General features: G+C 48.2%; 1 protein-coding gene and 2 non-coding genes across 10 annotated transcripts; 1 reads left to right on the top strand and 2 right to left on the bottom strand.

The window, feature by feature from the left end:
* Positions 1–1,594: 1,594 nt before the first annotated feature.
* AURKB (aurora kinase B) lies at positions 1,595–6,505 on the bottom strand. 8 transcript variants are annotated; one of them, XM_045586540.1, is made up of 9 exons: positions 6,437–6,505; positions 6,106–6,178; positions 4,211–4,361; positions 4,060–4,099; positions 3,646–3,837; positions 3,226–3,364; positions 2,960–3,108; positions 2,043–2,217; positions 1,595–1,899 (listed from the first exon to the last, which is right to left on the bottom strand). In XM_045586540.1, exons 2-9 carry the CDS (start codon positions 6,151–6,153, stop codon positions 1,726–1,728), a joined length of 1,068 nt encoding a protein of 355 aa, XP_045442496.1. In that variant the 5' UTR covers positions 6,154–6,178; positions 6,437–6,505; the 3' UTR covers positions 1,595–1,725. The 8 variants fall into 8 exon arrangements, with proteins under 8 accessions (XP_045442496.1, XP_045442498.1, XP_036308023.1 ...); XM_045586542.1 differs by having other exon boundaries at positions 4,211–4,313; XM_036452130.2 differs by having other exon boundaries at positions 4,211–4,313; positions 6,106–6,154; positions 6,437–6,502.
* A 7,960-nt stretch (positions 6,506–14,465) lies between these two features.
* TRNAG-UCC lies at positions 14,466–14,537 on the top strand. Its single transcript has one exon. It is a non-coding gene; the product is annotated as a tRNA-Gly (tRNA).
* A 648-nt stretch (positions 14,538–15,185) lies between these two features.
* TRNAD-GUC lies at positions 15,186–15,257 on the bottom strand. Its single transcript has one exon. It is a non-coding gene; the product is annotated as a tRNA-Asp (tRNA).
* Between the last annotated feature and the right edge of the window lie 522 nt (positions 15,258–15,779).

The raw sequence follows: 15,779 nt of genomic DNA, 5'->3' as shown, positions 1-15,779 counted from the left end.
GTTAAAAACGCTGCTCTATGGCAGGTGTAGCAGATTGCATGGTGGCCCCCAAGAAGGTATGTTAATATCCTAATGAACCTATGAACGAGCAGTTTTTCTGAAAAGTGTCTTTGCAGATGTAATTAAGGACCTTGAGATCATCCTGGGTTATCTGAGTGCAAATCCAATGAGTGGTGTGCTGATGACACAGAAGAGAGACAGAGACAAATGTGAAGATGGGAGCAGAGACTGGAGTTATGTAACCACAACCAGGAAATGCCTGGAGCCCCTAGCTGGTTTGGCTCAGAGGATAGAGCATTGGTCTGTGGACCGAAGGCTTCCCGGTTTGACTCAGATCACGTTAGCTACCTCAGTTGTACGCTCCTCCCTCACCAGAGCCCTCGGGGCCAGTGCAGGAGGCAACCAATCTCACATGGATATTTTTCTCTATCCTCTCTCTGAAAAGTCAAAAATCAATGGGATAAATTTCCTCGGGTGAGAATTAAAAAAAAAGGAATGCCTGGAACCTCCTGAAGCTGGAAGGGGCAGGGATTTTCCCCTTGAGCCTTCGAAGGGAGGACAGTCCGATGAGGGCCTTGACTCTGGGCCTCCAGAGCTGCCAAAGTAAGTTCCTGTGGTTTTAGATCACCAAGTTGGTGGCATTTTGGTACTCTAGCTCTGGGAATCGAATACAGCACGAAAAACTGAGATAAAATAAAGATTAGACCATTTATTGATACACTTCACAGATACATTTCAATCAATGTATTTCACCACATTGATTGAAAGAGCAAATAATCAATACAGAAAAAAACATTTGATGAAAGTCAACACCTGATACAAAAAAAACAAACCCTTTGCAAAGTAGAAAGAGACTAGTCCTACCTTAACCTGATAAAGGCTTATAGCACACTTAGTAACGGCAGAAACAAATTCTTGCTCCACTTCTGTGAAATATATTGATATATGTATGTGTATACCGACGTATACACATACATATATATTTCAATGTATAATATGTTACATATACATAATAAATGTGTTTGCTGAGCATTATACCATTACTCCCTTAAATGCGGAGTTTTAAAATCGGGCTACCCCACTTACTATTATAGTCGTGTGACTTTGTACAGATCAAGTGTCTCCGTTGCCTTAACTGCAATATGAGGGTAAACCTACCACAAACATCACCCTGACAGTGAAACCGTATAGCCGGGAAGGAGACACCATCAGTGCTGCGTCTCCTCACTCTGGGCGAGAGCCTGACCAGCACACACCGCCGCTGGCAGCAGCACCGTTCAGTGGCCCCAGGCTGGCAGGGGCTGAAGCAGGAGGGAGACCAGAGCTCAGTTGAGAGTCAGAAGTCAGAGGTGGGCAGATGGTAGGCCTAGCAGAGGACAGCCGAGGTCCCAGCACCCGGGACCCTGGGTGAGAGCAGCAAGGAGAAAAGGCGGTGGGGACGGGTGGCGGGAGCTGGCCAGGCTGGCGGCAGAGCTGAGGGCAGGTGCAGGTGCAGGAATCCGGTGCCCATCTGGGCACCCCTGGGCATCTCTTCCCACAGGGGCCAGCTTCACCCCCGGCCGCGCCTCCACCTCTCACGCCTGCACTCATCGTCACAAAAAGCTGCAGCCTTTATTAAATAAAAAGGAGGTAGGAGACAGAATCGGGAACAGACAGAGACCCCTCCTTCCCACTACACAGATACAGACACACAACCGGACGAGGCCGAGTGAAATGACGGACGGCTCAGGGGACGGACTGGAGGGCGGAGGGTGGCAATACCCGCCGGGAGTGGGCCCGGACCCAGGGGTGGGCTGAGACCTGGGCCAGCGGCAGGCGCTCTGAGGGGTTGTGTTTGAGCAGCTTGGAGATGAGGTCCTGGGCTCCCACGGGCACGGCCGGCGGGAACTTCAGGTCCACCTGCGAGGCAGAGAGGAGAGGAGCGGACCCGTCAGTGTAACTGCTTTTCCCTTGGCCGCCATTGTATGCGGAGAACGAGGCCCCACAACCCTGTTCTCCGCTCCCAGCCCCGACCCCCGCGGCCGGACCGGCTCAGCCCGCACCTTGACGATGCGCCGGTACGTCTCGTTGTGGGAGGCGCTCTCAAAGGGGGGGTTCCCCACCAGCAGCTCGTAGCAGAGGACCCCGATGCACCACAGATCCACCTTCTCGTTGTGCGTGCGCCCCTCAATCATCTCCGGAGGCAGGTAGTCCAGGGTGCCGCACATGGTCTTCCTCCTGGTGGGGCGGGGCAGTGGGCAGGGGTCCCGGGGACGAATGGCCTCTCCTTTCCTGGTTGCCTGACAACGGTGAGGCAGGACCCCAGGACCCGCAGGGTTTGTGGGGTAGCAGTGGGTGGAGCTATACACCGAAGCCTCAGAGGTGGGTTTATTTATACACGGCCCCCGCATTTCCAAACCGAGGGATGTGTCTTACAATAATCGGATGAGAGGGCCACGCTCCCCTTAGAATTAAAGGAAAAATTGGAGACAACTTTCATGTCCCATCAAGCATGTCCTGTTCAAATAAATCACATTATAGCTCTACTAGGCAATACGAGGAAGCCATTCAAAATGATGTGGGAGCGGAAACCGGTTTGGCTCCGTGGATAGAGCGTCGGCCTGTGGACTAAAAGGTCCCAGGTTCGATTCCAGTCAAGGGCACTTGCCTTGATTGCAGGCACATCCCTAGTAGGGGATGTGCAAGAGGCAGCTGATAGATGTTTCTAGCTTTCTATCCCTCTTTCTTCCTCTCTGTAAAAACTCAATAAAATATATTAAAAAATAAAAAATGATGTGGGAGTATTCTCAGTATGGCAAGAGGGTCCCCATATATTGAATAAGAAATCTGGGCAACAAACCCGAGTCTCCTATTTTTGTAACGATATAGCCACGTCTGTCTATATATCACAGAGGACAAGCCCCAGTGTTTCTGGGTGAACACCAGCCTCCCCCAGGGCTGGCCGCCTGGCACACCGTACCTCAGGGAGGGGGCGTGCACGGACCAACCGAAGTCGGCAATCTTCAGCTCCCCCTGGAGCCCCAAGAGCAGGTTCTCCGGCTTTATGTCCCTGTGGATCACCTTCTTCCTGTGGCAGTACGTCAGGGCGTCCGCCAGCTCCTCCATGATCTGGGAAGGCCAAGGGCAGGCGGTCAGACGAGGGCGGACCCCCCGCTGCCCGCAGCACCCCCTCGCCCCCCAGCCGCAGGCCACTGCGGGCGTCCCAGGCGCCCACCCCTTCCCAACCGTGGCTGTCCGCTGCTGGTCAAAGGTGCGGCTCTTCTGCAGCTCCTTGTAGAGCTCCCCGCGGGGCGCGTACTCCAGGATCAGGTAGATCCTCCGGCGGTCGTAGAAGTAGTTGTAGAGGCGCAAGATGTTGGGATGCCTGGGAGGAGAGACAGAGGGGCCTCAGGCCACATCCGGGCGTGAGGAAACGGGAAAGATGACAGGTCCCGCCTCGGTGAGAGTTGGAGCAGGCTGGGGACACCGGGCTGGCCGTGGCGAGGGAGAGCTGGAGACAGGTCTGTGGGTTCAAGGCTGTGGCTGCCGGGGAGAGCTCGGTGGGGCCCAGGGGCCACAGCGGCGGGGAGAAGTCCGGATGAGGGGGGCTGAGAGAGGAGCTGGGGAGGGAGCAGAGGGGCGCTGGCCCGGAGGGCGGGGACGCACTGTAGATGGGCCTGGATCTCGATCTCCCTCCGGAGCTGGTGCTCCACGCCCTCCTTCTCGATCTGCGACTTGAAGAGGACCTTGAGCGCCACGATGAAACGGCTCTTCTTCTCCCGAGCCAGGTACACGTTCCCAAACTTGCCTTTGCCCAGAGGGCGCCCAATCTCAAAGTCATCGATGGTGAAGGGCCGCCTGCGCAGAGGGTCGGGGGAGGGAGGGCACCTGAGCAAGGGTTTGTGGGCCGCCTGAGGTGTCCGCCTTCTCTGCCCCGCTTCTCTTCCAAGGGACTGAAGATAGATCAGGCTCTCCTGCTGCCTCCCTGCTCCTCCCGCCCTCAGCTTCCACCTCCTTCATGGCCCACCTGCTCCCTGTCCCACCCTCACGCTTGCCCGCCCCCACGGCTTGGGCACTTACGTTAAGTTGGGTGTCCCATTGCTGTTGTGGCCAGGGGCAGCTAAGGAAAGAACAGGTAAGCTGAGGCTGCCCTTGAACATTTTCATCCCCGTACCCTCCCGGACTCCAGTCCCCTCAGGCAATTCCCCCCTCCCCCCACCGCCCCCGGTACCTGTGGGCTGGGCATTGGAGCGGTTCATGAGGACGAGCGAAGATGGGGTGGTGGGGTCCTTCTGAAGGACCCTCTGTGGCAGGGAGGTCAGGCCGGAGTGAGCCTGAGGAGGAGCACAGGGCGCTGAGGGGCCTTTGTCCCAGCGGCCAGTCTGGAATGTGCTGCCAGCAGCACGTCAGTGCTTGCCATGGAGCTACCCCCCCCCACCCAACACACACACACACACACACACACACACACACACACACCCCGCTCAAAGAGGAACAATGAGACCACAATATTGCTATTCAGCCTCAATAATCTGCTCAGAACCCCAATGAATGGCTTTTTAATAAACAAGTCAAGTCAGCTTAAGATAAAGGAGCAAAGGACTTACCCCAATACCTAACATTTCACCTCTTTGGCCTGGTCCACACCACATCCTCAAGCATGAAATTGTCCAGCCTCTATGGTCCTATAACGCTCAGAACTTGACCCATTCACCCAGCTCTCCACCCCCGGGGCAGTAGGAGGCTAGGGTAATGAATACCCAGGATTCAAGGAGTTTTAGCCCAGAGACATTCTCAGGCCCCTAAAAAGCCCTGGCCAGTGTGGCTCAGCTGGTTGGAGCATCTTCCTGTCCACCAAAAGGTGACAGGTTCGATTCCTGGTCAGGGCACCTACCCAAGTTGTGGGTTTGATCCCTGTTCGGGGCATGTGTGGGAGGCAACCAAGAGACATTTCTCACATAGATGTTTCTCTCTTTCTCTCAAAATCAATAATGAGATGCACAAAAAATGTCACAGCAGCTTAATTCATACTAGTCAACACATGGAAGCGACCCAAATTGTCTCCCAATGTGTAAATAAACTATTCATATTAACAAACTGCTACACTGCAATGGAAAAGAATAGACTTCCGATATCTGTAATACCATGGATTTTAAAGACACAAAAATATATACTGAATCATTTATTAAAAAATCTGTCTGTGAAGGCTTGGAGAAGGCCCTGGAGGCCTTGACTATTCAGCAAATACCGGTATTCACCCCTTTGCAAACAACAGACTTTAGGGGATACAAACTGAGGGGTACTCTGATGACCTTGGACCACTTCTCACTTTCAAATCGTGGGTAATATGCAAAACTTCCTTTGGGAGGGACCATTGTAGAAGTGACAATGGTTCTCATTCAGCCTCTCCTCTGACAGACTCACTCGGTACCCATGAGGGAGGGAGCTGGTGGGCCAGGGGACAGATGGACCCTCCAGGATACCCAAGCCCTACACAGGGAGCAAAGCTTGTGTGACACCTTCCTTCCTTCCTTCCTTTCTTCCTCCCTTCCTTCCTTCCTTCCTTCCTTCCTTCGCCAAGAGAGGAAGAGTCTCAGTGGCCCTAAAAACCTGTTCCCAGCGATGTGAGTATAGAATTTACAAATAAGCAAGTTGAACAACATAGAGTCGGGAAACAGACTCACAGAGATGTGGGAATTGAATATAAAAACAAAGGTGGCATTTCAAATCAGAAGGTAGACTCTTCCACGAAAGGGGTTGGTACAACTGGAAAATAAAGCTATTTAGATCCGTATCTCACACCAGTCTTTAAAAGTAAATTCCAAACGGTTAAGCCTGTTTCTTTCAGGACAAGGACTGGTTATCCTGGCCTCAAGGGCCGGCCCTGGCTGCTCAGCCTGTTAGCCTTTGTGTATAATAGGTTAAGCCCAGAGGTCCTCGGATTCAAAGCTGGCGACAAACACTAGACGGGGACGTGGCTGCAAATAACCAGACCCAGTGCCACCAGCAAACTCTTGGAGCATAACCGTGGCAGAGAAAGCGCCTAGAAGACGGCCTTCTGCAGGATCTCATATCTCCAGCAGGAGCTCACCATGCGGGTTGGGGGAGGGTGGGAAAAGCCCTTACCGTTTGCCGGCCGTAGGGCCACGGGTAGGCGTTCTCCTTCTGAGCCATCCTTAGAGGGGAAGGGGGAGGAGAGCTGAGCAAAGGGAAACGGAGCCGTGAGAAGCAGCAAAAAGAGGGAGCGAGAAAGGGAGGGGTCGGATTGACCTGGCCGACAGCGATTGCCTGGGGCTGGGGAAAGGGAGCAGGTCGTCCGCTGACTGCTCCGGGAGCCCCGGGACGCAGGCCCCACCCCTTCCCAGGACCCTCTCTACCCCGGATGCGCGCGGGCCGGCCCATCGGACCCCGGATCTCCCGCTCACCACCTCTCCCGGCGCCAGGGAGGTCCGCTCACCTGGGCCCGCGGCGCCGCCAACCTCCCGGCCGCCGGCAAACGACTGAGCCGCCCCCGCCGCCGCCGCGCTCGGCCGAGGCCCTTTCAAATCTCCCGCTTTGGCCCTATTGGCCGAGGGCGCCGCCCAGGCTCAACTCTCATTGGCTGACGTCCGGGGACGTTGCCCTCGAGGGACCAATGGGAGCAGCGGAATGAGAGCGGCTGCACGCTCGCGTTCCGGGTTAGAAAGGTTTCCCTTATTCCCCGACCAAATATTCTCATGTCCTTTTCTCTTCTTCTTCTTAATTTAAACATTTAATATTGCAGGAACGTAGCCTCGTGTGTGTATGATCTAGGGGTCTAACTTTGTTTTCTGCCAGATGGAGAGCCAGTTATGCAGCACCACTTGTTGAATAATCTACACTGTTCCCAGTGGGATTTAAATGGTACCCTTGGAATGAATGAATGAATGAATGAATGAATGAATGAATGAATGAATGAATAAAATAATTAAGTAAACCCTAGCTGGCTGGTTTGACTCAGCGGACAGAGCATCGGCCTGTGGACATCCGCCAGGTTCCATTCCCAGTTGGGGGCACCTGCCTGGGTTGCAGGCTTGATCCCCAGGCGTACAGAAGGCAGCCAATCGGTGATTCTATCTCATCATTGATGTTTCTCGCTCCCTTCCTCTTTGAAATCAATAAAAAAAAAATAAGTAAGTAAATGCTACCCTTGATATACGAAGTCATCATAGACACTTGGATCTACTTCTGGGACTCTTTATTGTTATATCGTTTGCTTGTGGGCTTATTTTTGTGTCATTACTATTTTGTTCCTTAGTCTTCGCTCACATTTCTAATAAGAATTTCCCACCAGCAGACCTTTCTCTGAGTCTCCTGATGAAGGCCACACTGTTTGGAGCCACTCTCACTTCTCGCCTTCCTGTCACACTCCCTTTTTCTCTGCTCTTTACCTCACGTTTCGTTATTGGGTTAAATAAATCCACTTTGGGTCCGTCTATGAAATAACTAATGGATATTTGTAAGTAGTGCTGCCGGTCCAGCACCTTTCCTCTTTTTCAAATAATAACACCCTTACTTTGCCTGCCTCCCATTCTGTTGTCTGTTTCTGTGCTGCCGACCCAAATCCCTACATTGATGATGACCTGTTGGAGTGGACTTTGTGCTTATCTAACCGGCCCCCATTCTCCGAGTGATTCCCACTTCCTGAAAGTGCTGAGAGTTCCGGGAGAAAGATATCGACCCTATCCCAGGTTCAGGACTGGACTCTGTTTTATTTATACTAGTCAACACCTTTTCATCCGAGATCATCCATCCAGGATCATGGTCACTGATTCAGGCATAAGCACGTGACCTATGAGGCCATTTAGTGGGAATTTTAGAATTTTCCAGAATGCTGGGCAGAAACTCCTTTTCTCCTGCGAGATGTGGACAAGAAACCACGCTGCCTGCATTGAAGCTGGGGTTGCAGGAGGCAGAAGAGAGGCCTGGGCAGAACTAAGCTTTGGTGGTAGTGCTGAGTCTCTGGATGCCTATTTCAGCACTTAAGCGAGTCAAGGTCTCCTTCCCTAATGCACTGAATTAAAATTTCTGTAATTTGCTTTCCAAAGCATCCTAACAGACACACACCTCCAGGTTGAATGATGCAAAACTGCTGCTCGTTCATCAATTTGACCTATACACATACCAGTTTCATATGATTCAACCAAATAGAAACCAGATAAATCGTTACGGGATTCTTGATCAGTTCACAATGATTTTGGCTGCAAGCGACAGAAAACTAAATTAACAATGACACAAATAACAGGGCTCTACGTTCTCTTTCATAACAAGAAATAAAAAAGTAGGTAGTTGGTTCAGGAACCAAACAATGTTAGAGATCTGGCTTGTCTTCTCTGGGATTCTCTTAACATCTCCTTTATGGTTGCAAGGTGGCTGCTAACCATCTCTCTCTCTCTTTTATCAGGAAAAGTTGAAGCCTTTCTAGAAGTACCCAATCTTATTTCTCCTTGGCCAGAGCTATGTCACATGACTTCTGAAAAGGAGGCTGGCAACCTGAATATTTATCTCCTCTGGCCACAGCAGTTAAAGCAGCAAGGGGTAGAAACAGGTGTGTGAGTTATTTACAGTTTCATTTTGGGAACCCATGATTAATGTAAAAAGTCAAAGATCTGTGCATGCAGGCGTCTTCAAACTACGGCCCGCGGGCCACATGCGGCCCGCAGAGGAGTCTGATTCGGCCCGCCAGGCTTTTTGGGCAGTGAGCGCAGCCGAGGTGTTACAGTAGGAATTAGTAGTTCATATAGTCCGGCCCTCCAGCTCTCTGAGGGACCGTGATCTGGCCCCCAGTTTAAAAAGTCTGAGGACCCCTGGTGCATGACGAAGTATCTGTAGAGATTTGAGGATCATGGACACCCTGCTGCCATTTGTGAGAAATCATTAAACTTCGGGAGGTTTTTGCAAAAGGTGAGCCCAACCCCACATCCCAAGACCAGGGAGCCCTTTATCAACATGCTCAGCATAGAGAGGCTCCTAATGAGAAGCTTTAAAAATCCTATCACTTGCAGTGTATTTTATTCCTCAGAACCGAGTGACTGGGTGAGTATAGAATTTGAGAGTAAGTATTTAAAAGCAGTCCTGGACAGTTGTTTAAAGAGTCCCAATACACCAAGATTGTGGGTTTGATCCTGGGTCAGGGCACATACCTGGTATAAGAATCAACCAAATAAAGTAGAACAACAAATCGATGTTTCTCTCTCTCTCTCTTTCTCATCAATAAATTAAAAACTCAAATGGCATTTGTCAGAGTACTTTTATATGTGTTAATTATAACATAAAAGTGAATTTGTAATTTAGCATTTTTCAAATAATTCCTTTTTATTGTATTTTTTAAAGTAGAAAATAATAGATTGAAAATAATCAAGACTCAGGAGATCCAAGATGGCTGCGCCCAGGTGAACACCTAGCCGCAGCCGCACACAACAATTTCAATAAAATACAACTAAAATATAAAACGGACATTGCCCAGAACTACAGGAAGCTTGACTGACTGGAAATTCTACAGTGAGAAGCAAGGAGAAAACCAGAAGGAGGCGCGGAGGAGCTGGAAAAACCCAAGGTACGGAGACGCAGCGCGCGGAGAGGACGGAGCCGGAGAGGAGGGAGGCCGAGTGCCTGACGGGCGTTCCCAAGCGGAAAGGAGACAAAACTCCGACTGTGCTGGGCCCCCGACTGCTCTGGACCCCAGTTTTAAGCCAGACCCCAGGGACTCAGGCTCAGCCATAGGGAGCCGGGCTGTAAGGCGGAACCCCGGGGAAGTGGCGAAAGGAGGTCCCAGCGGTGCGCACACTGCGCACAGAGAAGGGACGGTCGGCTGTGCCGCGGGATTGCCCTGACGGGAAGGAGACTGGGGCTCCAGACTGCTCTGAACGCCACCTCCAACTCCACTTCCAACTGAACTGAACCCCAATACCGTGCTCATTGGGGGAGAGCATAGACTGTTTGGCAGCAGGCGAAAATCGAGGGCACCTTTCTCTCAGAGGCGCCGGCAGCAGCGAGCACTGAAGGACCCGCATAGGGCGGGGCTGACGGAAGCCAAAGCTGCAGGCTCCACCCTGAAACCCCGTCCCATCTGTACCTGCGAAATGCGACAACAAAATAGATCACAAACGAAAGAAATGGAGGACAAAAAGCGTCTGGATATAGAGTTCAAATCTACGCTTATAAGGTTTTTCAAGAATTTCCTAGAAAAGATGGATAAGGCCTATGAGGATATGAAAAGAGATCAACTAGAATTAATAAGGGATCAACAAGACATAAAGAATACATTGTCTGAAATAAAAAATATTTTACAGAGTCCTAAAAACAGAAGGGAAGATCACAAGAATCAAGTCAAAGATTTGGAACATAAAGAGCCAGAAGACACTCCTCCACAGAAGCTAGAAGGCAAGAGAATCCAGAAAATTGAAGATAATGTAAGAAACCTCTGGGACAACTTTAAGCGAACCAACATCAGAATTATTGGGGTCCCAGAAGATGAGAGAGAGCAAGATATCGAAAACATACTGAAAGAAATAGTGACAGAAAACTTCCCCCACCTGGGGAAAGAATTAGACTTACAAGTCCAGGAAGCGCATAGAACTCCAAACAAAAGGAATCCAAAGAGGACCACACCAAGACACATCATTATTAAAATTCCAAGAGCAAAAGACAAAGAGAGAATATTAAAAGAAGCAAGAGCAAAGAAGGTAGTAATCTATAAAGCAGCACCTATACGATTGTCAGCTGACTTCTCAACAGAAACCATGCAGGCCAGAAGGGAATGGCAAGAAATATTCAAGGTGATGAATAGTAAGAACCTACAGCCAAAAATAATCTACCCAGCAAAGCTATCACTCAGAATCGAAGGCCAGATAAAGAGCTTCACTAATAAAAAAAAGCTAAAGGAGTTCATCACCGCCAAACCAGATTTATATGAATTGCTGAAGGGGGTTCTTTCAGAAGAGAAAGTAAACAAAGATAAAAATTATGAACAACAAATACGTAACTATCAACAAGTGAATCTAAAAACCAAGGAAATTAAAAAAATCTGATGAACAATATTAACTGTTGAATATAATAGAATCAGAGGTATGGAAGGGGAGTGAACTGACAATTCTTGGGGAAAAGGGGAGAGGGGGGGGCGTGGGAAGAGACTGAACAAACTGTGCACATATGGATGAGGACAATGGGGAGAGGGGAAAGGGCAGAGGGTGGGGTGGGAACCTGGTGGAGGAGAGCAATGGTGGGGGGGGGGGAAAGGAACATTTGTAATAATATGAACAATAAAAACTTATAAAAAAAAAAAAAAAAATAAAAGAAAAGTGATATAAAAAAAATAAATAAATAAATAAATAAATATTCCTCCATTCTGAAAGCTTGAACAAACCAAAAAAAAAAAAAAAAAAAAAAAAAAAAAAGAAAATAATCAAGACTAGTTCTTCCCCGCAGGTCATTTGAAGGGCTTTGAGGTAATTAACAGATTTTGTTCGCTAACTGGGACAGGCAGCTGATAGTTGCCTACCTGATAAAATAATTTTTATTTCTTTTTATGGATAATGCAAATCCAGACTTTATGCTGGCCCATCAAATATTCCTGAAAGGCCCAATATCTTCTGATATAATGTGCAGGCAGTAATTTATTTTATTTTATTTATTTATTTATTTATTTTTATTTATTTTTTTATTTATTTAAATTGTGTACATATGTACAAAATATGTGTACATATTTTAACATTGCCCACCCTTCCCATACATACTCTCCCTCCCCAGAGTTTTGTGTCCATTGTTGTACTTATATGCATGTATACAAGTCCTTCGGTTGATCTATTATCTCCCCCAGATCTCCTTACCCTCCCCGCTGTAATTTGACAGTCTGCTTGTTGCTTTACTGTCTCTATATCTATCTTTTGTTCATCAGTTTATAATGTTCTTTATTATCCATAAATGAATGAGATCATGTGGTGTTTCTCTTTCATTGACTGGCTTATTTCACTCAGTATGATGTTCTCCAATTCCATCCAGGTTGCTGCAAATGATGAGAATTCCCTTTTTTATGGCAGCATAGTATTCCATTGTGTAGATATACCATAGTTTTTTGATCCAATCATCTGCTGATGGGCACCTAAGCTGTTTCCAAATTCTGGCTATTGTAGATTGTGCTGCTATGAACATAGAGGTGCATATATCCTTTCTGATTGGTGTTTCTAGCTTCTTGGGATATATTCCTAGGAGTGGGATTACTGGGTCAAATGGGAGTTCCATTTTCAGTTTTTTGAGGAAACTCCACACTGTTCTCCACAGTGGTTGCACCAGTCTGCATTCCCACCAGCAGTGCACGAGGGTTCCTTTTTCTCCGCAACCTTGCCAACACCTGTCATTTGTTGATTTGTTGATGTTGGCCATTCTGACAGGTGTGAGATGGTACCGCATTGTTGTTTTGATTTGCATCTCTCGGATAATTAGTGACTTTGAACATGTTTTCATGTGCTTTTTGGCCTTCCTTCTGTCTTCTTTTGAAAATATTCTATTTAGGTCCATTGCCCATTTTTTAATTGGATCATTCGTCTTCCTTTTATTTAGTTGTATAAGCTGTCTGTAGATGGAGATTAAATTTTATCAGTGGTAACATTTGCAAATATGTTCTCCCATACAGTGGGCTTTCTTGTTTTGTTGATAGTTTCTTTTGCTGTAAAAAAGCTTATTTTGATGTAGTCCCATTTGTTTATTTTCTCTTTAGCTTCCATAGCAGGCAGTAATTTAAAGACCGGGGACAGAGCTACTGTATTGGATTTATCAAACATTCTAACCAGGCACAAAGCCTCACGATAGGTTCTTAGTGTCGGGAAAGCAACAGGGAGCAGTGAAGAATGTGGCCAAGTACAACCTGACGGCTGCAGTTGGTTTAATCTGTGATGTGAAACCTGCGGATAGAGCGCCAACTGTCTATGCTACGCACCAGTTAATAGCTGTCCTGGTTATCAGGTCGATTGTTGCGGTATCACAGAGCTTGTACTCCAATAACCGTTATTGTACTTAATAATGGCCCCAAAGCAACAGCAGTAGCAATGCCATCGATTCAGATATGCCAAAGAGAAGCTGCAAGAACTTCCTTGAAGCAAAAAAGAGATGTATTGATAGATGTGTGTGTATGTATAAAAAAATATGTAGTATATACAGTCAGCCCTCCATATCCATAGGCTTCACTTCCATGATTCAACCAACTGCAAACCGAAAATGTTTTTTGTTTTTTTTTTAAGTTATGTTGTTGCTCACTTGTACTATGTAGTTATGGCTGTATCTGTACTGAACATGTACAGACTTTTTTTTTTCTTGTCATTGTTCCCTAAGCAATACAGTATGACAACTATTTACAAAACATTTCCATTATATTTGGTATTATATAAGTAATCTAGAGATGGTCTAAAGCAGTGGTTGGCAAACTCATTAGTCACCAGGGCCAAATATCAACAGTCCAACGATTGAAATTTCTTTGGAGAGCCAAATTTTTTAAACTTAAACTTCTTCTAACGCCACTTCTTTAAAATAGACTCGCCCAGGCCACAGTGGTATTTTGTGGAAGAGCCACACTCAAGGGGCCAAAGAACCACATGTGGCTCGCGAGCCACAGTTTGCTGACCACAGGTCTAAAGTATATGGGAGAATGTCATAGGTTATATGCCAATACTACGTCATTTTATATACCCTTGAGCATCTGAGGATTTTGGATTCCCAGTGGGTCCTGGAACCAATCCCCCTCAGACGCCAAGGGAGACAAAGTATGATTCACATCCCCAAGGGAGCAAGTGGGTGGCACCAGATCTCATTAAGCTACTCAGAACTGTGGGCAATTTAAAACATGGGTTTTTTTCTGTAATTTTCCATTTAATATTTTCAGGCCACAGTTGACTATGAGTATCTATTACCTTCCTCAGAAAGCAAAACTGCGGAGAAGGGGAACAACTGTAGTTTACAGAGTTCATAGAATATTAGGTGGTCATTAAAATTACAAGGACTGTGGAATCATAGTTCTGTTACAATGATAATTAAAAGTACTGGGCTGTAAGATTATGGACATTAGTGGAAGTTAAATCGCCAAATGTTAAACCTGGTGTAGCATAATGTGTATAAATTACTATTGCTTTAAAATTATTACGGTGTCCCTGCAGTTCTGGCACCTTAGACGGATTTTAGACTTAATTCCGGCCTGCCAGTTACTGAAAGCCCCGTTGTCTAGACTCCCTTTACCTACGTTTATCGTCTGTAGACTGAGTATAACCGGTCTCTCGTGGGGTACCGGGAGAGCACTAGCGGCGATGGGAGCCAGCCTCTCACACGTGCGTACTCCGAAAACAACAGACATTATTTCTATCTCGGCTTATATAGACCCTTTGCTGTATCCCAGTTTAGGTGCATAATTATTTCCCATCAGCCCCAACTGTACTGAGGTATTTATGTCTTAAGTAACACAGGGAAGGAGTCAGACACCGTCCGCGTTGGTGGTATAGTGGTGAGCATAGCTGCCTTCCAAGCAGTTGACCCGGGTTCGATTCCCGGCCAACGCAGCGTCTCTTTTAAACATTTTTTTTTTTTTTTTTTTTTAAATCCCCTACCTTCCTTGAATCTGGCCCCACTGCCACACACAGAGTTGCTTATGATCACCAACTCTCCGTGACCCCTTTTCATCGAGAGGACCAGCTGCCTCTAGGGTGGCTGGTGTAAAAAGGCATTCGCAGCAAAGTTGGCCACCTCACCCGCTCCCAATTAATCACAGGAGAGAGAATGCTGGTGCTGGAGGCGAGATGATGCAGCTTTCAAATCCCCACGTAGGCCCAGGGAGCGGCCTCCCCTCCGCTGTTCCGCTCTGGCCACCTCCGCACACACCCTCACACAGGCCACATGCGCCGCCCTCTCCAGCACCTCCGTCGCGGTCCAGTGAAAGGTGCGAGCATGGGGGCGGGGGGTGGAGGAGGGGGGCTGCAGCCACGCGCGCCTTCTCCTCCATGGAGTTGCAACAAGCACAACTTGCTCCCAACAACCTCCAACCTCTGTGGCCACCCCGATCGTTCTGTATTTTTTGCCCCTCTTTCTTTTTATCTCCACCCCAGGGCACTTCTTAAGTAGGATTAAAAAAAAGAAAGGGAAAAAAAAAAAAAAAAAAAAAAAAAAAAAACAGAAAGAACGATCGAAGGAGTAAGAAAATTATATCGTCTCTCCCCGTCGGGGAATCGAACCCCGGTCTCCCGCGTGACAGGCGGGGATACTCACCACTATACTAACGAGGAAGAAGACGGAGGCTGTCCTTTCCAAAGCCTTGATCTGGTTATTTCACCGAACTCAGCACGGTAAGATGAGGTTCCTGGGGATCTGTCCTTCCGACTGAGAAACACTGGTCTGAAGCCTATGCACATTCTAAACCACAACCGAGCGCCAATCCCCAGAAAGGCAGAATGAACAGGAGGGACCGACACAGAGGCCTCCAAGGTTGCAGAGACCTAAGTTCAAAGCAAAAACATCCCAAAATAGGTCCTACCCCTTTTTATTGTCACCCGCAGATAAAGGTTGGCCGGCATCAATCAAGCCAAAAGCCGGCTCTCGCGGCCCCGGAGTGGTACCAGGCGGGAAGGAGGGAGCAGATCCTATGTATTGCCTCGTCAAGTCCACGAGTTTCTGCTCTTTCTAGCGCGTCAAGGGCTTCCTATCGAGAGCCGCTTCTTGCCACCGGGGTGTCCACTTTCAAAAGTGGTCTCTGCACATCCGCTCCGCTCCAAAGCCACTCCGTGGTGTTCGATGTCAAATACTTTGGA

This window comes from Pipistrellus kuhlii, unplaced genomic scaffold (genome assembly GCF_014108245.1).
Source record: "Pipistrellus kuhlii isolate mPipKuh1 unplaced genomic scaffold, mPipKuh1.p scaffold_m20_p_23, whole genome shotgun sequence".
In the NCBI taxonomy this organism is placed as follows: domain Eukaryota; kingdom Metazoa; phylum Chordata; class Mammalia; order Chiroptera; family Vespertilionidae; genus Pipistrellus; species Pipistrellus kuhlii.
The sequence above is the reverse complement of the archived record's forward strand: the minus strand, read 5'-3'. Positions and strand labels throughout refer to the sequence as shown.

Bases quoted from the DNA above. Each gene is read 5' to 3' on its own strand.
- AURKB (XM_045586540.1), bottom strand. From the start codon at position 6,153: ATGGCTCAGAAGGAGAACGCCTACCCGTGGCCCTACGGCCGGCAAACG. The intron at 3,365-3,645 runs GTGCGTCCCCGC...CTCTCCTCCCAG, and splicing joins GAGATCCAGGCCCATCTACA to GCATCCCAACATCTTGCGCC. The intron at 2,218-2,959 runs GTACGGTGTGCC...CCGCCCCACCAG, and splicing joins GTGCACGCCCCCTCCCTGAG to GAGGAAGACCATGTGCGGCA.